This window comes from Sander vitreus, chromosome 22 (genome assembly GCF_031162955.1).
Source record: "Sander vitreus isolate 19-12246 chromosome 22, sanVit1, whole genome shotgun sequence".
Classification (NCBI taxonomy): domain Eukaryota; kingdom Metazoa; phylum Chordata; class Actinopteri; order Perciformes; family Percidae; genus Sander; species Sander vitreus.
In genome coordinates, this window is record NC_135876.1 from 18,462,236 (window position 1) to 18,486,038 (window position 23,803).

General features: G+C 42.7%; 3 protein-coding genes across 3 annotated transcripts; 1 reads left to right on the forward strand and 2 right to left on the reverse strand.

Annotated features, from left to right (window-relative positions):
- Positions 1-776: 776 nt before the first annotated feature.
- Positions 777-5,748, reverse strand: chpf2 (chondroitin polymerizing factor 2). The gene is made up of 4 exons (XM_078280713.1): positions 4,451-5,748; positions 3,336-3,900; positions 2,993-3,175; positions 777-2,616 (listed from the first exon to the last, which is right to left on the reverse strand). Exons 1-4 carry the CDS (start codon positions 4,720-4,722, stop codon positions 1,342-1,344), a joined length of 2,295 nt encoding a protein of 764 aa, XP_078136839.1. The 5' UTR covers positions 4,723-5,748; the 3' UTR covers positions 777-1,341.
- A 1,171-nt stretch (positions 5,749-6,919) lies between these two features.
- On the forward strand, positions 6,920-14,446 carry abcf2b (ATP-binding cassette, sub-family F (GCN20), member 2b). The gene is made up of 15 exons (XM_078280714.1): positions 6,920-7,029; positions 9,582-9,729; positions 9,904-10,116; positions 10,412-10,594; positions 10,823-10,994; positions 11,637-11,732; positions 11,815-11,917; positions 12,107-12,202; positions 12,368-12,487; positions 12,630-12,719; positions 12,815-12,925; positions 13,010-13,072; positions 13,308-13,436; positions 13,538-13,741; positions 13,866-14,446. The coding sequence occupies exons 2-15, from the start codon at positions 9,594-9,596 to the stop codon at positions 13,980-13,982; spliced, it is 1,833 nt and encodes a 610-aa protein (XP_078136840.1). The 5' UTR covers positions 6,920-7,029; positions 9,582-9,593; the 3' UTR covers positions 13,983-14,446.
- LOC144537196 (uncharacterized) lies at positions 14,447-23,087 on the reverse strand. The gene is made up of 17 exons (XM_078280712.1): positions 22,875-23,087; positions 21,808-21,914; positions 21,526-21,665; positions 21,178-21,338; positions 20,919-21,077; positions 20,369-20,819; positions 19,903-20,004; positions 19,098-19,188; positions 18,454-18,677; positions 18,094-18,336; positions 17,869-17,967; positions 17,461-17,654; positions 17,162-17,336; positions 16,896-17,052; positions 16,642-16,795; positions 15,992-16,103; positions 14,447-15,890 (listed from the first exon to the last, which is right to left on the reverse strand). Exons 1-17 carry the CDS (start codon positions 22,893-22,895, stop codon positions 15,715-15,717), a joined length of 2,766 nt encoding a protein of 921 aa, XP_078136838.1. The 5' UTR covers positions 22,896-23,087; the 3' UTR covers positions 14,447-15,714.
- Between the last annotated feature and the right edge of the window lie 716 nt (positions 23,088-23,803).

Below are 23,803 nucleotides of genomic sequence, written 5' to 3' on the forward strand. Positions count from 1 at the left end.
TTAAATTTCCTGCACGAGCAAGGCGTTTCTCAGAAGGTGGCAGACAGGCATTTTATTGTTCACTGACCTCACCACAAGGAAGCAGGTGGAGGCCCTTTCCACAGCGTATTGCAGCGTTGGTGTAATGTTGACTGCAGACCACCTCAGAAAGAGCCTCTTTCATTCTGCTGCTCTGCTATTCTCCTGACAACCCTCACATGGAGAAGTTTGGTAGGTGGGGGAGGTTAAGGGGCCTCAGTGCGGTCGTCACACCCCTTTAGAGAAGAGGAGGAGGGAAAGGAGGCTGTGTGAAGTAAGCCATTCAGCTAGTTTAACCATCTAGCTGTGAAGGTTACCCACCCACACCACGGGCAGACCTTGGCTACGTACGACCCCCCCCTCTGGGCACTGGGTTCCCTTCTCTCCCTAAAGACATCTGCGTACAGAATACTCGCCCAAACCCTGGGAGGCCCGGGCCGGGGTGGAGATTTACTGACTTAATGTGGGGAGACAAGGCGGGGCAGGCTGCATTGGAACAAACTGTTCACTGCCTCCGGGCGCTGCAGTAAAACTTTTAGGCAAACCAGGAAGACTACATTATATTGCTCTGAATATGAGCACGCCATCATTACTGGCCGCAAGATTCCTGCCATATTGCCTTTTCTTCAGCTCTGTCAAGCAGATAACAGATACCTCAGGGAGGTGCATTGCAGATCCTATAAACAGTTGTCTCTCTGTCTAATGAGACTGAAACAAACATGTTAACACTCAGAACAGTATGAATGAAGAAACAACTCTGAACAGAAATAATCTCTCTTTAATACCTCTTAAAAAAGAAAAGAAATGGCAGCCAACGGCTTCAGCTTGTTTCCAGTATCATTTTAAACATCTTCACTAAGGAAGACTTATGGCTCAAGTTTTTTTCTTTTTTCTTTTGTTATTTCAAGACACAGCCTTCTTTTATTTAAATTTTAAAATTGGAGTATAAATATCGTTGTTTGGCTCCTGAAAGAATAAGTCAATGGCAGCAATACAAACAGTAATCCACAATCTGACACCTCCATGACTCATAATTCGTCTAGACATGACAGAGTCACAGTTACAGACTCCTAAGTCATTAGTACTCAGAACTACTGAGCAAAGAGATTTCCAGCTGGAAAAATGTATGCATCAGCACACATATGCTCTGTCAAAGTGTCCATGAGCAAGCTGATGCTGTTCTTAAGCTGATCCTGACCTCTTTCTGCCAAATACACGGGCAAGAATTTCAGTGTATGGATCACAATAGTACTATATTATTGTTCACATTATTCTGTGTGAGTATTCATTAGTCCAGGCAGTATTTGAGTCACGAACAGGCCTCTAGGTGCTGTTGGCCTGCTCTTGTTCAAAAAGAGCCATAGCTAGATGTGAGCGTGACCCCAGACCCTCCAGGTTGCTGAGGACACAGCGGTGGTAGATATCCTCACTGAATCGGGGGTTGCACGCTCGCCGCACGTATTTCTGGATCAGCGCCGGCTCTACAGCTCTGAACACATGTAGACCCGAGTAACGGACAAATATGTCGTACACGTCCATGCTTTCCAGCAGCTCCTCGTTGTCCAAGATGTCAGCAGCCATCTTGGTCCGTGCGGTCATGTAGTCCGCATTGTAAAAGCAAGCCTCGTCGAAGACATGGCGGTCAAAGTGGCCGTCTCGCAGCGACTCGGAAGCAAAAGAGGAGGAGGCAGCGGAGGGCTGCTGGTCGCGGTACATGACAGCAGGACTGTACTCTTGGAAGTGGATGGGGAAGAACACCTGCCAGTTGCTGATGGCGTTCATTCTGCAACGATTCAGGAAGTCAGCATTGACCTCTGTCCACACGCCGGCCAGGAAAAACAGCGTGTCCACTGGGTGCTTCTTAGAGATGATGTCCATCAGCTTGACCTGCGAGGGCACCTCCGTCTTCACGCTGATCCAGGGGATCTTCACGTCTCCGTAGCGCTTCTCCACCTCCCCGATCATGGCCTTAATGCCAGCAAACACATCAGTCTGGCTGACTCGCTGTGCATCAAAGGGATCATAGATGAACAGGAACGTGAGTAAAACATTGTCATGGGTGTCCAACGTGTTCATCACATACATGTCGAGGAAGTTACCAACATAGTCCTGGTCCTGGGCAGTGACAGGTAGGATGACCTGCACCCGTGTTGCCTCTGTCACATAGGGCATGGGGATAATCTCAACTGCACTAAGAGGTCGCAGTAAGTTAACCCGTTTGGCAATGACTTGACTGTGGCCTTTCTGGGTGTACACCTCCAGCGCAAGGTCCAGCATATACTCCATACCACGCGTGGGATCAAAGCGCCTGTAACCGTTAAGTAGACGCCTCTTGCGGAAGCGTAGCTGGGGCTGGTAGCGTTCATTCAGACGCCCTACTGCAATCTCCAGAACTGCGTTTACATCCGCACGGTCAGCCCCTCTCATCTCACACTTGGGCGAGCTGTCAATGCACGAGTAAATATGCTCTTCAGTGAAGTACTCCCAGTTTATAACCTCAAAACGGGATCTTGGTTTGAAGGGAGGGTTAATTCCAATAGGCCACGTGACTCCAGCCTTACCCTCTGGTGTCAGGTCACTCAGGTTGTTGATCTGCACCTGATGAGTACACACAAAGATATGTCAAAAAGGAACACACTGTCTAGTGTGTAAACATTTGCGTTTATGACTTATGTAATTGCTTTGTGGTGTAAAGTATATTTAAAGTCAAGTCAACACAGAGCTAATGAACTATCATTATCATACTTCAATTTCACTGTTACTTCAAAGCTGTCTTGGCTTTTCTGACGTTTTTAAATATTTTATTAGTCAGGAATTTCTGCCTTGGCTCAAAAAGTAGGTGTGTTGAAGAGGAGAACAAACAGTATACATTCACACAGAACTCATCAAAGAAGCAGCCCACTGATACTGTCCCATCAGATAAAAATGTCTAGTTGTTTTTAGTTGATAGAATGCAGTGTTAAGTATTACAAACCTGCAGCTGTTGTATCTGTAGGTAAGTCCATTCCAGCTCTATCTGGCTGAAGCGTTTGTGTAGGCGGTACATGAGATTTGGTTCTGATATAGGATGGACTGTGAAGGCATTTTTAAAAGGTATGCTATCTTCACGCTCTGGATCTGCGTTTTTTCCGAGCTCAAAGTAACGATAGGTCATCTCCTGTGAGCCACACAAACATTGACAAAGACAGGAGATGTTAGTTTTGATAATCTGCCAGTAAAACTGTCAAATGTGTATTAAAATGATTAAACTTTTTATAATTTTGATGCAGATTTCTATTTGTGTCCAATGCATTAGTCTGTGTGTTTTTTTTTTTTACCTGGTGCACCTCCACACAACTGAGACCCAGATAGTCAATAATGCAGCGGCCCAGCCACTCATCAGGCCTCACACTGAGGATGTCATTACGGCAGGTGTCAAGATGGGGCTGCAGACGGGCCAGCAGACTGCGTGACAGCAGGTAGCCATAGCCCCCGTGGCAGTAGCGTGCCTTCTCTTCTCCACCAATAAACTCCTCCGCCCTGCCCATGTAGAGGTCCTGACCTGCACTGAGGTGGCCCACCAGCTCTGACAGACGATCTGCTTGCATGTAAGTGTCATCCTGGGCTAAGAGGAACCAGTCATAGTCAGAGCCGTAGTGCTGATGGAGGTGACGAACCGTCTCGTACATCAGCCACACTGGACGGTCGTCGCCGTGAGCAACCACAGTCATGCCGTGAGGCACCTTAGGGCTGCGCAGGCCTGTGAAGAAAAAGGTGCGATGGAAGCGATGGGCAACAGTGCGGTTCACCGCCACGGCCAGCGTGTTGAGGGTGGCCCGGGAAGTCAGTACACCCACCAGCAGACGTTCTCTGATGCCCAGTTCAGTGTGAATGTAACGAGTTCTGGAGAGGTGAAGTAAAGACAAATGGAAAGAACAAATAAATAGAGGACATCAAAGCACAAACAGAATAAAAGGTGATAATTTATCATCACAGTCAACTTGCTTCCATCACAAGAAATATAGATTTCAACAGACCCAAACTCATTAGCAAGAAGTTCTAAGACTAAATGAGATAAGAAAAGATTTCCAGTCAAAAAGAGGATGAAATCTTATGGATCTCTGGATCAAAATGTCTGGTCTCAACATCTGAGCTGCTTTACGTCTGTACAAAAAGATTTGACTGTAATCTCTTATCTATCGGCCACCTATACTGTATGTCCCACTGAGTGCACTTAGATTATTGCAGGGGAGATTCAAATGTAAGCTTATTAAATAGGAAATTAACAAATTAAATCCTCTAGATTCAAATTCTTCAAACAAAGCCGGTGGGATATATATATAAAGTAATGTGGTGTGGTGCTTTTATAACAAATTTGTCTTTAAATGTGTTGACATTTTCTCGCAGAAAAAAAAACCCTTCTACATGACAAAGACGTGACTTCCACACTCACCTGAGGACTTTCTTGTGTGGCTTGTTTGGGTCCTTGTGATAGGGCACGATACGTGGCTGGACGTCTTCATCTGCAACTTCATCCCTTGAGTCTCTCTGGGCATCTGCTCTACCCATGAAAAGCCTCGCATTGCCCAGTTCATCCCCACAGGAGTCATCGGTATCCCCTTGTGTCCAGGACACCATCAAAAGGCTCAGACTACATCCCAGAGACAGCCCGAGGATGAGGGGTAAAGCAGGCCTGAACACGGCCAAAAAAGAGGAAAGACGCATATCTGGTAGCTGTGAGCTACGCTTGATGAGGCTGTTTTGTAAAAACAAAACAACAAAAAAACGTTAACTACCTACAGATCATGTGTCAACTCTCCTGCCCTAACTTAACGTATTCTAGCCAGAAAAGCACATTTGTTAGGGGAAATTGATTCGTTGACACAGACATAAAATTGCCTGAAATGTCACATAGACTCTCTTTCCTGAGGTTTCTATCAAGCAAAGATTATATTTGACCGTTACGTTAACGTTACCTCATAATTGAAGATGCGCAAATTGTAAAACTGCAGGTATGAAATAGGTGTCCTTTTAGTAACGTTATGAACAATAATAATTTCCAAATGGCTTTACACCATTGGCGTTTATTGCGGCGTAACAGCTTTGTAACTAACCGAGCGGATTATGTCGGTCACTGTCATATAGCTAAACTATGTAACAGTCTAGCATAACCCCTACATCTAAAGTCAGCTAACTAATGTAGCAAGATGCTGTCACCTGCTGAAGTTACTCAAATTAACGTTTTCCATTAATACAAAAATCGAAGCAAGACGAATCAAAAGTTTTGATCGCTGTATCGGAAATTATAACCTCAACAGTAACGTTATGTATCGAAGTAACAAACATCAAAGAGCAAGCTATAGCAAGCTAGCATCGTTGTTTCAGTGCAGATATGATATGTCGCTCCGCGATCCATCTTCACGAACACTGACTTGAAGGCGAAAAGATCCCATTTGTTTCACCGTTGAAACAGGAAAAAATCCGTGAAGCATAGCCATACACATGTCCTCCATTTTCTTCCGTTTCTTGACTTCCTCAAAAATTGAGTGCCCCACACACACACACACACACACACACACACACACACACACACACACACACACACACACACACACACACACACACACACACACACACACACACACACACACACACACACACACACACACAGTGGAATAGCGTCTCTCTCACGTCGGTTTTGCCCTCATCGTCACTGACGGTCTGCAGCATCACCTATGAGACTGTAAGGGAAGTGACCTGGGTTTTTTTTTCTTCTTCTTTGGTGTAATTGGCGGGCTACAAACCAACGTTTAAGGTGCATGCCGCAACCTACTGTAACCGGAGGCCGGACATGACCCGCCCTAAGATTCCTCTGATTGGCTAGCACTCGCTGCCTGCTCTGGTGGTTGGGGAAGAGACTAGAGCAATGGTTATTATAAAACTTGGTTTTCAATATTGTACCCCCTTTGAAATATTATACATTTTTTATATTATAAAATACCCCCTGATCAGTGCAAAACATTTTTGGTAAAAAAAAAAAAAGAGGTACAACACGAGGTACAACACGGTGCATGTTTAGACTAAACAACTTGTAACTGAAAAACACTTTAAATGTTTAAAATCTATTACTAAATGTATTTGTTAAACCATAATTATTTTAGGAATTATGCATAAAAAAATAAAAAATAAAAAAGTACTACTAGTACGTCCATTTAAGAAACACTGGTTAGAGTATCTTTGGTTAGGGTAAATTTACTTTTCTAGTTTTAGATGGAACATGACATCATTCAGACATCTAGCATAATCAAGGGGGTTTAGGGTCTTTCAATCTTTCTCTTTCTACAATTGTGTTCATACAACCTTAGTTTTAGCACAGTGTTTTTCATCATGTAGAAAGTAGTATTGAGTCCTAAACCTGTTTTTGCAATAAGGTTACTTATAATAGACCCCCAGAACCACAACAAGAAAATGTCATATTTCACTAAGCGCATGATTGAAACTGTGTAAGATAGAATATTTATGATGATGTTTAAAAAGGTACAAACCGTTCCAGTACAATTCAGAGCATAATCTGAGCGCGTTCACGTGGGCTGCAGCAGCAACCGCTTCGTTCCACTACCGCCGTAATCAAAACCGCTTTCCCTTTGCCGCCTTTGGCCTTTCCCTCATTGAAATGACTGGAGGCGGCGAGCTACTGCGCGGCGGTATGAAAGCCCCAATAAGATGACCATCTACTATCCACCACCAGCCTTTAACTGTATTTAATTGTATTGTCTAGGAGCGTGTCTAGGTAGTCCAAGCCAATACTTACATTATTTTACCGATTTATAAATTAAATCTGCGCTTAATTTAGGAGTAGCCTAAATGGATATTTTGCTGCAGTCCCGCGAGAAGGGGAGGGTACATCCGTTCTCACCGCCCTTTTTGACCATATATGGTCTGTCTGGCGGTTTGACGTACGGCTACATCCACCCGGCGAAAAGTGAACACGAGACATCGGTGCGCTCCGGAGACCGGTAATACGTTATCTAGGTAAGATATGTATTTACGGCATCTGACAACTACGACTTTAATGGTTAACATACAAATGTTCTTGTCAAAATTAGGAATTGGCGTGAAAAACAAACACTAACCGCCGAATTAGCCACTTTCAGAGCTTGCCGTAGCTAGTTGGGCCTTGCGTCAAGTTTGCGGCTCACAGGCCTGTCAGCTGTAACGTTAGTTAGCTAGCTACCGTTGTTAGCTTAGCTAGAGAGCTAATAACGCAGTCAGCGGCTAGTTTATCAAAATGAATATGATCTTTCTCCTATATATGGCATTCTGTTTTAATCAGTTAACACAACTGTTTGGGTACTGTCGTCGACTAGCTAATTCACTCTGAAGTGACAAATCTACCGTTAATGTTAGCGGCATCAGCTAGCTAGCTACCGTTAGCTTCTAACAGCCATCAGGCTTTATAATGTGAAGAGCCCAACGTGCAAGCAGGTGGGACTGGAAGGAAGCAAAATGCGGTCGTGGTTAGCGTTGTAACCGCTCGTAGGTTACACCGTTAACCATGTAACGTTAAGGCTAATTCCGTTAATTCTACCTTAAAGTCAGCTGTAAGTTATGGCAGTGGTTCCTAAAATTTTCATATCAAAGACTCCTAAAAACTAACACAAATAAGACAACGAACCCCATTTGATAATATTTTGTCCCAGGGTCCCCCATCTGAAATGATTTTGCTTTTCGATCTTTAATAACAGTGTATGAAACCCATGACTAAAATAGTCATACATTTTGCCATTGTGTACGCTAACTTCTGGATGCTATTATAATGAAATTCATGATTCTACCTTTTTGCTGGCGACCCCTAGAACCCCGTCAGGTTACCTGAGTTATGGAAGCTTATTTACGCCAGTGTGATAGGGGGAAAAAAAGCTCCTGAGAGTCATTATAATGAGAGACTGTCTCAAAATAATGACTTAGTATTTCAAAATAATGACTTGGTATGTCAATGTGGCAGGCGGGGCCCTATTTTTGTTAAAGGCTAAATATGTGTCAAACCATTCTAAATGAAGTATTATGGTGCTGCAGAGACGTCCCAGCCTACAAATCCTATCCTACAGACTAAAGAAAAAATCTTAGTTTGGTACAGATACTTGCAAAAATTTCACTATAATCATTTTCATTTTTTTAGATTTTAATATTTTTCAATGAAAATTAGATTAATTATACAAAAATGATCCTTCCCTCCAATATCGTGAATCATATCACAATCGCAATATCAGTCAAAATAACTGCAATTAGATAATTTCCTCATTGTGCAGGCCTAGGGCGACTCCACTGGCTCCAAAATGAATTCTGCTTGTATAGAGGGGCGAAGTCCCCCCCCTTTCCGGAGGACCCCATGGGACCTTATTTTGTAAAAAAAACTAGTAAACGGGAGACAAATATTTGAATTGAACCATTTAAAATAATTTTGCAAGAAAGAATCAGTTTGTCATAGTACTACTTAGTTTTGTGTGGAACCGCTCGGTGAACTAAATGTCTCGCATAATGTACGTTCATTGCCTGTGTGGATAGATGAAAAGTTATATTTGTATAATTGATTAAGATTTTCTTTTGCTAACGTTAAATATTTACACAGCTAAAAGACATATTTAGCATCACGGAGATTAGTTTTGTTAGGGCGTTCACGAACGTTAGTTGATGTTAGCTTATCTGTGTTGCCAGATCTCGCGAGAGTTTGGTCCTGAGACAGAAACGGGGGTCAAACAAAGTTAAATTTCTCCTGATGTGTCCCTTCCGCCAACGAGGTCAAAGTTGAAATAATTTGAACTTTGAGCGCAGTGCTCTGCGGCAATTCCAAACGGTGTGCGGCGCCAAGGGTAGCACTCCGTCTAGTTGGGCGGTACCGCTCAACCAACAGGAAAACAATGGAACTGCCAGTGCAGGGCGGTTTTACCCACGGATCACGTGTAGGTGGCATTACGCAATTTTGGGCAAGTAGTGTTTCTAATTGCGTCTTTTCAGTCTTATTTATACTTCAACAGTTTTGCGACGAACAGATTTTCTTGACTTTTTATTTGACAAACATGTATGTTGTTCATGGCTCAATTCAAACAGGATCAAATCATTAATTGTCTCCCACCATTCATTACCGTACATTTCCCCCCCGAAATAAAGTCCCATGGTGATCCACCGGAAGGGGATGGACTTAGCCTCTCTACAGAAGTCTATGGGGAAATGACCCTACTTCTCACTTGATTTATTACCTTAGTAAACATTTTTATAAAGTTTATGGTGTCAATCGCTAGTTTCAAGTCTTCTTCACAGTTTAATGTTAATTTAGTAAATTATGGTCCTATTTATTTTACTTATACATGTTGACCCTCTCACTGTTTTCACTTCAAAGTTGATTGGAACTTTTTGGTCATCTAAAAATGTCTTGTTCATCAGTCGGTAGCACCTTAAACCAAAGCTAGCTACCTAGCTGGTAATCGTCCTTTAACAACTGAGACTCTGGGTATGGTATACATACCATAACATGGTATTATAAGAGTGTTGATCTGTGTCCTTTTTTTTTTCCTACTGTTGAATAGCCTTTCACAACCATGCCATCCGACTTAGCCAAGAAGAAGGCAGCGAAGAAGAAGGAGGCTGCCAAAGCCCGCCAGCGTACCAAGAAAACTGATGAGAACGAGGAGGGTGAACAACCAGAGACTCAGATTAATGGAGCAGAGAGCAATGGTGAGAGAACTGATTTATTATGGCTCGTATCATTCCTGAGTTCAGTTTTGGCATTGGCTTGACTTGTACATTTTTCTTGTTCATTTATTACACTTGAACTTGCCATTCTCTCAAATAGGTTCATGTCTAGCATTAAATGTAAACAAAATGGTGAACATGATTTTGTTTTTGTAGGTGTTGGCTTTTTGACAAAAGAGCTGGATGAATTTGAACTGGCTAAGACAGAGGCACGGGCAGTGACGGGCGTTCTGGCCTCACACCCCAACAGCACCGATGTCCACATTAGCAGCCTGTCGCTTACCTTCCATGGTCAAGAGCTGCTAGCAGACACTAGCCTGGAGCTCAACTCAGGCAGACGCTATGGTCTTATTGGCCTTAATGGCACAGGTAACATGTCTCTCCTGGCACGTGATATTACTAGTCAGTAGCCTGTACATTTCCCAGTACCTGATGCCATTTTCCCTTTGGCTATTTTGGTGAAATTGGACATGCTAAAAGCTAGACTTTTTCAACACAAAGAATAGCACATACATACACTATTCATTCACTATACTTACACATTTGCTAATTTACAGCAGTTACTCTAAGTAATAGTGGGAGAAATGTTGCACAGAATGGATTTTTTATTTTATTTCACATACGATGAGCAAAATTCATTGTCTTATTTACTTGTATCTGCCAGGAAAATCTATGCTGTTGTCAGCCATCGGGCATCGTGAGATTCCCATTCCAGAGCACATAGATATTTACCACTTAACCCGGGAGATGGCCCCCAGCGAAAAGACGGCTCTGCAGTGTGTCATGGAGGTGGATGAACAGAGGATTATGCTGGAGAAGGAGGCAGAGAGACTTGCGCACGAGGACTGTGAGTTGCATGTGATGTACCAAGCAATGACTGCAGAGGGGACATTCATTGTCCCAGAGGCGAACAGTTAAAAGACAACAAACTGAAGAATGGTGAAATTAATCTAAAAAAACCTGCCATAGTTTGGGTAAAGCTGACTTGATGCAAAGACAAGGAAAACTGTCTAGTCGTTCTGTAGCTGTATTGATTGAAATTAATAATAAATGCCTTTCTCTCACCCCTGCGTAGCTGAGTGTGAGAAGCTGATGGAGCTGTACGAGCGTCTGGAGGAGCTGGATGCAGACAAGGCAGAGGTGCGAGCCTCTCGGATCCTCCACGGTTTGGGTTTCACCGCTGCTATGCAGCAGAAGAAACTGAAGGACTTTAGTGGTGGATGGAGGATGCGTGTTGCTCTGGCCAGGTTAAGACAATGTCCTTAGTATTACACCATTTAGAGACGTGTTGCATCCATTCTGTGTCTGCATAGGTTTGAAATTGAACCGTCTAGTCGATTTTGTAAAATACTACATTCAGAGCTACAATGCAGATATGTGCTCTTGAGTAGCACTGCTTGTCCTGTTAAGATTCTGGTTTTGTTTTTTTAGGTTGTAGGTTTTTCTGAATAATAAAATAAAAAGCAAACGGTGTAATGTGGCTTCCACTTACGAAACCATGCAAGTCATGACCCTACATTTTTTACACGCTCTATTCTTAATTTTGAGTACTGTACAATTCAAATTGTGTATAACCACTTGTTGCTAAAGTAGAGTTAAATATGTTTATGGTAAAACTGCTGGCACCAAATTCAACTGTTTCAGAAAGTTCATGTTTTCCTGTCAAATTAAGACATTTTCTAAGTCAAACTGTGAAAGCTAATAAAAGGCAACACCCATGGAATAAGAGTAGTCCTTCCTGAATTGTAATATAAAACTGCTAACCATGAGCTTTAGAAACACGAGGGAAAGAGTGACATTTAAGAGCGGTTTACGTATACAAAAAGCAAGTTTAATAATGACAAGTTTCATCTTAATTAAAGCTTAATGACTATCCTACATTTGTCCAGAGCCCTGTTCATCAAACCCTTCATGCTGTTGCTGGATGAGCCCACTAACCACTTGGATCTGGATGCTTGTGTGTGGTTGGAGGAGGAGCTCAGTTCGTAAGTTTACACCCTGCATCCTCCCTCACTTTAAAGAAGTCCAAACAGTTTATGTACTGATCATCCTGCTTCTTGTTGTTAGGTTCAAGCGAATCCTTGTGCTCATCTCACACTCTCAAGACTTCCTGAATGGTGTGTGCACCAACATCATCCACCTGCATCAGAGAAAACTGAAATACTACACGGTAAGAACATTTGGCTGAAACCACGTATGAGGCCGTAAGGTAAAATAAAGAATCACAGTGCCAGAAAGGATAACTGGCTCTGCCATGTGTGATCTCATAATGCTGAATCATAAACTGAGGGTAAGCTCTTATGAATTATGTCTGTGTGTTGCCCTGTTGATGACATTTTTTTTCTATTTTTGCTTTAAGGGTAACTATGACCAGTATGTGAAGACCAGAGAGGAGTTGGAAGAGAACCAGATGAAGCGCTTCAACTGGGAACAGGACCAGATAACACACATGAAGGTAAATGAGACACCATGTGGTAGAACCTTTTCACTGCACAGAATCAATAGCTCAGAGCAGATTCTTTAAAACAAGTCCACATGCTTTTGAAGTTTTACAAACAAACATTCATTATTTGTCTCATTGACTTGTAGTCATTGTTCTCTTTACATCCCTCTCCTCTAGAATTACATTGCCAGGTTTGGTCACGGTTCTGCAAAGCTGGCACGACAGGCACAGAGCAAAGAGAAAACGCTGCAAAAGATGGTGGCCTCAGGCTTGACTGAAAAAGTTGTGAATGACAAGGTACTGTAATGTGGGTTACAGATGTGGAATAACTACTTTCAGTAGTCTTCAGACTTTTGACTTGGTGACACACTTTGAGAAAATGAGGCCAGTGGCACATGTATATTGTTATGGTACTAATACCTGCCTCTGTCTCTCACAGACGCTGTCATTTTGTTTTCCTCCCTGTGGGAAGATTCCTCCTCCTGTTATCATGGTTCAGAACGTGAGCTTCAAGTACAGTGACAACACAGTGAGTACAGTTAAGCTTACAGCACGGACAGAGCTTTTTTCACTGACATAGAGAGTCATATCTCAGTCTCGCTTATCTGTTAATGTGTCCTATAGCCACACATATATAGAAACCTGGAGTTTGGTATTGACTTGGATACACGAGTGGCTCTGGTGGGGCCCAATGGAGCAGGAAAGTCCACACTGCTGAAGCTGCTGATGGGAGAGGTAGGTTCAGTAGTATTTCTTCAATATCCTGTAACAATCTGCAGTTGTCAAGTATTCACGTTAATTCTCCTTTTCTCTTTGTAGCTCCTTCCCACTGATGGCATGATCCGCAAACATTCTCACGTCAAGATCGGCAGATATCACCAGGTAAAACACTGAGCCAGTTGACAGTACCACAATACACTTGCATGTTTCAAAAATACTAAGAACACCCCTTTAACAACCAGAGAACATAACCATGATCTTAAAAGGCAACATTTGATTCAGGGCAAAAAACCATGCTATGCTAGACCTGGGGGAGACCTTTCATAGAAAGTATATTCATATACAAGTATATTTACTGTAAAACTAAATGTCTCCTTTGTATCTACCCATGTTACAGCATCTGACAGAGCAGCTGGAACTGGACCTGTCTCCTTTGGAGTACATGCTGAAGTGTTTCCCTGATATCAAAGAAAAAGAGGAGATGAGGAAGATCATTGGTCGCTACGGGCTGACGGGAAAACAGCAGGTAGGTCTGGGATACTCCTCCAGATAATAGGAAATTCATGTTCTTGTGCTTTGTCTTTGTCTCCCAACTGTCTCTAAATTTACACTTGAAATTTCTTCTAGGTCAGTCCGATCAGGAACTTGTCAGATGGTCAAAAGTGTCGAGTGTGTTTTGCCTGGCTCGCCTCACAGAACCCTCACATGCTGTTCCTTGATGAGCCCACTAATCACCTGGATATCGAGACTATTGATGCATTGGGGGACGCCATCAACGAGTTTGACGGTGGCATGATGCTAGTTAGCCACGACTTCAGGCTAATTCAACAGGTGTGGATGGATGGATGGGTTCATTTAACATTTGGTTGGAAATGGTGCTGTTAATCAGAATTTAACTTTAACCAGTTGTAGCTAGCGCCATTTTTTATAATCTATATAATTTCTTTTTCACCAGGTGGCTCAGGAAATCTGGGTGTGTGAGAATCAAACCATCACAAAGTGGAAGAGGGACATCCTGGCATACAAGGAGCACTTGAAATCAAAGATCGAGAAGCAAGCGCATGACATCTAAAAAAACTAAGCCACTCCTTTATCTTGCATTATGGATTTGACCTGCACGCTCCTGAGGGGATGAGCAGAGTTTACATTGAAGGAAATGTCATAACTAGAACTGAAACAATCTCTTATGCATCTTAATGGACACGTCTCGTACATGTTGTACTGTATTTCCATCTTGGTTTGAAAGAGCTGCACCCGACCCTCTCTCCCCCCTCCCTCCCCTCAGACTGCACTCTGATTGGCTGATTCACGAAGCATCTCAGTGCATTTTGGAACGCATTCCATTGTGCTGTCTTCATAGAAAACTTTAATTTTTCCGAATGTTCTGTTTTATCCCAACATGTATTCAGCAGCTTTTAGGTCATTTTATGATATTTAAAAGTTGATTATTATTTTTGTCTGTGTAAAAGAGCAGTTCTGCCTTATAATGTAAATGCAATAAAGGTTTGTCTGAATAAACAGAACATAAAAACAGTATTATTGATTCAGAATACTTTATTAATTTTAACACTTCATGAACACAGTGCTCATATCGAAAAATCAAAAGCCTTTTGGGAAAATAAACTATTTTACATCTCTGTAAACAAGAGGACAAAACTTGGATTAAAAGAAGTTGCTTTGGATTCTGGCTTGTGAGCCCCATGGCTGCTGGCCTCCTTACAGCCACTACACTGTACACAGCTCTTCATGGAACTAAACATGGCGAAACGTAACTAAGTATGACCGCATTTTGCTGCCACCGTGAAATGTTAGTTTCTCAATTCTCTCAACGAGATCCCTTATGACATTTCTTGTTTATACGTTCTTTTTAACTGACTAAACTCAAGCATTTCCCATTAAATTGGTATTTTATAACTAAAATGAGAAACTGAGCAAATACTTTGTCATGGTGGCCACAATACTGTCAGATGCAACAGGGACTTTTTGAATTTAAAGCCAATCGTAAACGAGCTGATTATCTCGTCTGCAGCCGAGGTTACTGTATATTTTTATATCCTCGGCAGTAGTGTTTGCATGTACTGTACAATTAATAGGGCCAAATATTCAAGCTAACAGAAAATGAACATTGGTCCTAATTCTAATGAACATCAGGAGGTTGATGTGAACTCAGCGAGTAAATCACTGTTCAAAATATTCTAATAAATCCAAAATGACATGAATATAGCTCAAGATTCAATGTTAAGTGAGGATGATTACTGGAAGAGAATCTACCTTCAAAATAAATTATTCAACCATATTTAGTTTATTTAGGTTTTCATTTAATGTATACATATTTTAGGCTGTTAGTCATTACAGTCTGAAAATAGATGCGGTGTTAGGTTACATTTCCAACATTTAATATGTTCCTGCCTGTCAGCTCAAAAAGTGCCAATCAGGGGAAACACAGATAGCTCCAACCTATAAGGCTGCACATAAAGCTTTAAAGTTTGTCAGGTGGAGTTTTTCCAGAGACAAAGGGCTGCAGTGTGTACGCAAGTCAATGCAGATTGACTATATATGTAAATGTTAATGGCCTAGTTTTTAAATACCAGGCTCTCGTTTAAGGTTTCAACTTGGTAACATGCGTAATTGACACATTAGTGGCACTAGCTGCAGTTGAAACAGTGCAAATAGAAGGAGTGTTTCAGTTATGCTGTTTTTTGAGTATCCCGATAGCAGCATGTTTCAGGGGCTAAAAGGGGACCTGCAGCAGTCGGAGACGTGCTTAGGTACAGTATGCGCGGACCAACCGAAGGTATCGATGCTCACTGGGCTTCCCACTCCTCATCTGAGACCTCATCAGGAGGAATGCTGCGGGTGTTGCTGGCCCGAATGCTGCTGATGTTAGTGAAAGAGAGAAGGCTCGCAATACCCATCAGACTCACACCGGTGCCATCCAGGTTCACCTGGGCCAGATGCATGTGTTTCAAGAACTTCAGACCTGAGGAAAAATGCAAAGAGATTGTTCACTACGTAAGAAAAGATTACACTTGTGTTTTGTGGTCGAGTCAGATGAAGTCAGGGCCGCGAGTTTGACCTTACCGTGGTCTGTGATCCGTGTGCGGCTGAGATTAAGCTTCACAAGTTGATTGCAGCGGATCAGACCTCTCCTCACTACTGTGTCTCCCACATGAGTGCTGGCTAACCCCAACACCTAAAAACAGGGAAAAAACACATTAACAAAATATGCATATAAAATAAGACAATTTCAGATACCATAACTTGTTACTAAAAACCTTTTTTTCAGCAATACAGGAAGATGTTTGCATTGAGACTACATACTAATTAACCTGTCTGCAAATATAGACCCAATGGAAAAGAAGAAGACAAGCTTTTATTTATCCCACAAAGGGAAATTCACATTAAAGTTCTGCAAAATTAGCTCCAAAGCAGCCGTTTTGTGACCAGCCCTGACCCCTAAACTCCATAAAAGCTGGTAAAATCTTTCTTCAACAGTCAATGTACTATCAAATCCTCTTTATTAATACAGTATACTGCATGGCAGAGTGCTGTATATAGAAGGATTTTATCTGCAGAGCTAGGAACACATTAAACGTGTGTGAAATGTGACGTACGTTAACTAATGTTTATTAAAACTACGGATTAAAATGACAGGGCAGCACACGTTATCTATCTACAATTTCGACTTAGACTAAGCTTGTGCCACACAGGTGACAGAAAAGTAAAATCACCTGGAGGTGCGGCAGACAGGTGATGAGTTCGGCCACTCCTCGGCTGGTCACTGCTGTTCGGTCTAAACAGAGCTCCTGCAGATCCTGCAGTCCACGCAGGGAGGGAAGCCCTGCATCTGTCACCTGTGTGTTGCTAAGTGACAGCTTCTTCAACCTACATAAAGTACATACAATACTTCGGTCAATATCCTACTGAAACAACAGTTACAATGACCTGCGTGTGTTGTACAGTAGAGTTATGAAATGGGAATGACCTGGTCATGATGGAGAGCTGGCTGACTCCCTGGTCTGTGACGTGTGTGTAGTCAGTCAGGTCCAGCTCTAAGAGCAGAGACAGTCTAGAGAGGAATGACAACCCACTGTCTGTCACTGAGTGGCGTCCAGGGAGGGTCAGCTGAGTCAACTTTAGACCTGGAAAGGAAAGTAGAAGCCTCTCTAAGAGTTTGATTCACCACGGACCTGAACCATTGTGCTTCACTCCGTCTGTGTGCCGTTTTAATGCTCCTTTCCATTTACGAACCTGAGATGATCTGCAGGGCGTGGTTACCATCCGCTTCGGGGATTCCCGCCAAACTCAGGGAAGTCAGGGCAGGATGGGTGGCCAGGTGCTCTAGAGAGCTCTCAGTCACAACTGTCCCATCCAGGTTAAGAGTCTGCAGGCTGGACAGCTCTGCCAAAGCCGACACATCCCTGACCTGGCAGAACAACACGCATCAAGACATAGGAATGTCGTGAGAAAACACTAGAATAATGAATTGTTAAATCACCGGATGTTCTGTGAGTTAACAGACATGATGTGCCCAGTAGAGCTGAAGTAACCTTAGTCTGCTTGATGCTGAGGAGCCGCAGTTGTGGCACACAGGTGGGCAGCACTACCAGTGTGGCTTCAGTCACAGCCGTCTGGTTCAGGCTGAGCTGAGAGAGACAGCATGGAGCTGACTGGAGATATATAACCATCCCAGCATCCGTCACTTTGGTGTGGTCCAGGGACAGGAAACACAGGCTCTGCAAAGCTTGTAGACACAGAAAGAAGGAAATTGTGACATTGCAAAAATCATCGAGGCAAAACCCATTTAGCAGTAAACACAAGTAATTAACACAGATCAGCTTATGTTGGGATATGGCGTTCTTGCACGTAATTGCCTATGAAGTGGTGTTACATAATCTATTATCCCCTCTAGTAACAATCTGAGCCTTGTTCGCATGACAGATTGTAGAAAGCCTAACCTGTGATATGCTGCAGACAGGAGTCAGTCAGTTTGCTACAGGAGGCCAGGTTCAGGTACTGGAGTTTGACCAGGCTGGACAGGATTGACAGCCCAGTGTCTGGAAAGAACCAATTTTGGAGATGAAAATGAAATAGCAGACATTGACCAAACATATTGCAGAAGTTAACACAGCAAAATTGATTTCTGGAAAAAAAAAACTCCATCCTGAGATGAAATTCTATACCAGTGATGAGAGGCGAGTTGACCAGACTCAGATGCTTCAGTGCTGTGAAGGCCCGTAACTGCCGCAGGAGCTCATTGGTGGAGTAAGGGTAGCAGTTTAGAACAAACTTCTGTAATGGGCAGCCGAAGAAGAGCTCCAGGGTGCGTGGACGTAGGAGCCTTTCACGGGACATGTGGTTCAGCAGAAGCTCTGCTAGCTCCGGGGTGAGGCATGCCAGACTGCTGATGTACTGCATGCTGGGAGCTGAGAGAGGAGAGAGACAGGGCCAACAATTACAACAGTGAGTAAACAAAGCAATGAGACACATTTCCTGGGAAATCCAAGGGGTCTTAGACGTGAACATTCTACACGGTCTCTTACCAGTCATGAGGTGGACAGTTGCACGGGTTGCCAAGGCACATAGGGACGACACACTGGGTGCCCTGAAGGGTTTTTTAGGGGGTGATGGTTGTCCCTGGGAGGCACGGGGGTCTTCTTGCTGCGCAGCTCTTTGAAGGCGCTCCACTGCAGCCAGACCTGCAGCTCCAGGTGCCTCCTGACCTCCCGCATCCTCAGGCTCTGCCGGGTTGTCTTCTGGAGCCTCCCTGAACCACACAAACACAACTGTCTTTTACACAGGGCATCTCCACAGTCACTCCAAAATGCCCGTAAAATTGGTCTATATTCCTTTCCCTACTTTCTTGTTTTCAGTTACCAAAGGTTCTCGTGTAAAACGGAACCACAGGAAATTGGACTGTAAACACTTTAAGACTGTAATCAATATTTTTTTCTCTACCTGCCTGTCTGTCTAATAATGACTAACTGTCTAACAGGGCATTGCTGTAACAGGGCATTGCTGTAAGAGAACATAGGGCACCTTCAGAATCATTATAACCAGCTGCAAAACACTTTAAAATCAATTGTAGTCCAGTGGAACATATTGCAACACTCACTCAATCAATCAATCAATTTACATGCATTACAGTTCTTACATTATATTAGTGCCAGTCTGTTTACACACCCACCTGAGTCGATTGCCTTGCTCTGGCCAGTGGTGCCTGCGCTCAAATTCTCCACGAAATCTATTCTCCGGAAAGAAAGGCAGCCGTGGCATTCCTGTGAAAAATAGTCACCAAATGTAAAATATCACCAAGCTGAAACTCAAAGTAGTCACTGACATCACAACCAGCCCATATTAAGTCACAGGTCTATTAATATAACACCCCTCCATTCTTGGGTATTTGTCAAGTCCTACTGTCTTTACAATGAAAAAAAAAAAAAAAAGAATTGCATTTTTACATCCCACACCTCTAATCAACATCTTTAATTCTCCTCTCACTAGCTTCAACTGGGATTGAGCTCTTTTCACTCTCTGGTCTGGCACACATGCAGAATACTACATCACAACCACATGTTCTGAAAGACTGAATATGATTGGCTGACCAGCTGTAAGCCCTTGGGGAACTCAGTTCTCACTGGTGAGCAGTTCTGACCCTGTGTCCTATACGTTTGACAAAAAGGGGCATTCACCTACATATTTCCTAATCCTAATCTTTATTACATATGACACACGTTACTAGGGCAGTTGTACACTGGCAAATGTATGTAATATACAGTATGAAACTGAATGAAAAGCTACTCTATCAGCTGAAAGTTAGAGGCCAGGGTCATCTGTTTTTTGGCATGGGGGAACAAAAAGGTTTACGTGGATGAATAAATGGAGACACGTGGAGGTGGGAAGAGGGGAGAAGAGAGGGGGTAAAGCAAGCAAAAGGCAGGTCAAAGGAGGGATGTGCTGTCCGCAACAACCCCAGACACAGGGAGCAGTACCGTTAAGCATGTAAGGTGGTTCTTCCTCTTCTCCTTGTTCCTCATCAACCTCTATGCCAGCAGCTTCCTCGGCCTGACCAGGAACCAACCTCTGGCCTCGGCCTGTTGAACAGCACCAAGAATGTCATCTAAGGACTGAACAGCTATTTAAAAATGTTTAAATAATGTTCAACATTCACTTTCAAAGTAGAGCTGCAAAGCGGAGGAGCTAATTCGGAAGTAAAAAATCCATTACCTTTCTCCATAGACAAAGTAAGATAATTCACGGTTTGGATTAACAGAACCAGGTGATCCATCTTTGCAACTCTCTAAATAATGTGTACAGGCTACTACCATACAGTCATAAAACTGTATACAACAAAAGTTTTAATGAATAAACGTGTGAGGTACAGCAGATCTGCTTAAAATGTGCTTGTAAATTTATAATACGTAAGAAGTTTGTTTTTACATAGTTATTAATACCTACCCCAGAAGTGAGATGGCCCAGACAGGGAAGGACCAACTCCAGGTATCCCTGCATAATTCACAGCCTCTTCCCACAGCTGGTTGGGTAGTGGAGGAGGTAGAACAAGGTCCTGTCCTCCCGCCCCCTCCTGGACAGGGATATGTGGCTGAGGAGCCACATCACAAGGAGATGGCTCATTCTGTACCACTGATGGTGGATCTGCAGGACTCGGTGGATCCTGAGGTGTCTCTGGAGGAGTGGTCTGAATACACAATGCAGCGTTGGGTGTGAGGCCAAGAGAGTGCAGTGAACAAGCAAGCTCTGCCTCCCCAAAGCGTTTCCGTGGAAAACCCTGGAGGAGAGAAAAGGAGGCTAGGGAAGGGTGACGTCCGGTGATGTGCTCCACGACACTGCGAAGAGGAGCATCAGCTGGGAAGCGTTCACGCATGGACTCGCCGGACGGGAGCCGAATCTGCAGCAAAAAAACATGAGGTTTAAACAATAGCAATTCTGTAATTTGACTTTATCGAAGTCATATACACACAAAAATTAAAAAACGTTATAGCCTCACCATGAGGACGCAGTTGTTATCTACATTAGTCTGAATCTTTCCTCCAAGCTTCTGCCCTTGACCACTAGAAGGAGACGTCTCTGTGGCAGCACTGGTCTGGTTCTTCTCCTGCAAGCTCCTCCGATCCTCAGCTATCCGCTTCAACACCAACTCACGCTCCTGGCAGGCAGAACACACATAAGACAGGATGTTGTGGTCTGAGATTACAAATCGGACACTTGAAAGATGTTGTAAAGTTTTTCTTTTCAGCACTGCTGACCTGTTTCTTTTGTTTTCTCTCTGCTTTGGCCTCCTGAGCACCACGTTGTCTCTGCTGCTCTTCAAAGTCACTCTTGTCCTGTTTGATGCGGGACTCGACTGGTAGTGGGTCTGGGGACAGGGTGCCTGACTGTGATGGTCTCAGGACCAATGAAGGGGATGCTGTTTACGTAAATAAAATAAAAAATATTTTTGAACCCTAAACTATTAATTTCTTTAAGTCTTATTAAAAACTTCAATGACATGATTACAAAGAAATACAGTATATTGCAATGGTGAATTAAACTTATATAATATGATCCTCTATCCTTAAAAGCAAACCCAGTCTTTAGCAAACTGCTTGCTATACCTCTGCTGTCAGAAGGAGATGTTTGTGTCTCTGAAGTGCTTGCTGCCTCTTTGGGTGGGTTGAAAGCAGAAAATGCTGTCTCAGCTGGCTGTGATGACTGCTTGACCAACCTGTGCCGTGGATACTGACCCTGCAAAAGCCTGTCAACATAGGAGAGAGGGATGTAGAAGTCATTTACCCAAAAGAGTGGTCTTTTTCAGACAATGAAAGGAAATTAAAATGAGTTTATTAATTAATGAATGGTAACTATTTAAGTTTAAGAAAAGAGTTGGAACAACTCACCACTCAGCCGCGTCTGACACAGAAAAATGCCCCGCCTGGACAGCTGCCTGGATCTGTTCCTCTGAGAACCCCATCTCACTGAGGATGAGGAATAACTCCCCAATAGTCTGCAAAACAAGCAAATCAAATACACGTCAAAAACGCATGTAAATGCACATAAATGGGTTGACCTCTGTAGTGTTTTTCCCTTATCACGGTGATGCACAAACACAGTACAGTTTGTCTGGCTCCCGATCAATAAATTAGCTATTATTGTTGTTCATTTTGTTATTTTTATTTACTAAATCAACTTAGCGTTGAGTAAAATGGGTTATTATCAACCTTTGCTGCCGAGGTGGCCTTGAGCAAGGCACCAAACCTCAAATTCCTCGGGGCACCATCCTGTAAGGCAGCCCCTTAGCTCTGACATCTCTCCATACAAGCACTTTGGATCAACTATGTTGTGTGTAAGGTGCTATATAAATACAGTTGATCATGCATGTGTATGGGTCCTGTTTGTGCATGTGTGTGGAGAGTGAAACAAATTTATTTGGAATTAATTAATTGTACTAAAGTAACGTTATAATAAAGTATACATTAATATTATTATTAAAGGTGTAAGACTTCATGAAGGCTTTACATAGGTGCTGGTGAGAATGTTGAATAGTTGCCTTTAAACTTAACCCATGCATGCATCCATAACTATTAACTGTGTTTTAACGTGGACTAGCTACACAATATTTATTTTTCTTTGTCTGTCATTCCTTTAATCTGACTGGTGCGCAGTCTAAACTCTCCAATTCTAAGTTAATGTTTGTTCGCAAAGTTTTTAGCTGTTAGTTAGCCTCTGTTTGGGTAAATGCATTAATTAGCAGTAAATTCAGCGATTTAAAACTAGCCAACCGATGACAAGCTAAGCTATGTTGTTAGGTCTATGGTACAGTGGGGGCTGTCATCAACAAACAACATTAGCATGGCGGCTAACAGTTAGCTGAGGGAAAACGTTGGCGAGGCTAAAGCTAAAGCAGATAGCAAGCTAATATTTGTGCAATGTCATGTCAAACGCAGCTCGGTAATTTGCAACTTACCGGAGGGGCAGCGGAACTCATGATGTTGTTATAACATCAATGGATGAAAATCTAAGTGAAGCTAATATTAACTAGCAACTTTGTTGACTTCCTGGATGGGTCTGCAGCGCCTCCAGCTAGCAACACTACCGAGCGCGTTGACTGAATATCAACAAGAAACCAGCCTATCAACACTGCGGAGAGCCGAGGGTTTCTCTACTGAGGCAGCGGTGCACAAATCCAGTCTATCCTTTTACATACTGTATATGAACCTCTCAATGATTGGCAAACCCAAATCCCAACCGCCGCCCTGACATAATTTAATCATCTAGCTATATGACTAAACATTATCATGTAATCTGTGGATATTTTCGTTTTATGGAAGTAAAAATGAACGTTATAATTTCCCAAACAGGCGACTCAGTCAGATTATTGTAAAATTAAACCACATATAGATTTAAATTAAATTAATTATGAAATAAGAAAGAAAGAAAGAAAGAAAGAAAGAATTTGCATGATAATAAAAAATTATATTTAACAGGTGAAGCCCCTGGATTCAGTAGCAGCAAACCACCAGTAGGGGTCACTCTTACTCTGTTTATCTCCTTAAATAGGCTACAGTCTATGGTTTACATCGATGTGACCTTTGCATCATGCATTCTGCATATCATTAGCAAATCAACGGTATAAACAAACTGTAGTGGTCTTGACAGCTAGGTCTAGGCAACTTTGATTCTACCTGACTAAAAAAGAGTTTGGTAAAATGATTTGGTCAGAAAATGTGGTAAAAAAAAAAATCCAACTGGGAATACTTTAAATTACTTTTTGATTATGCCTTCTTCAATACCACTACATAAAACGCATTACCACTACTACTGTACATGAATAGTAGCCTAGGTGATACTATTTGTGTTAAAGGTCATCAAGTGAGATATGGTTAAACTTGCTAC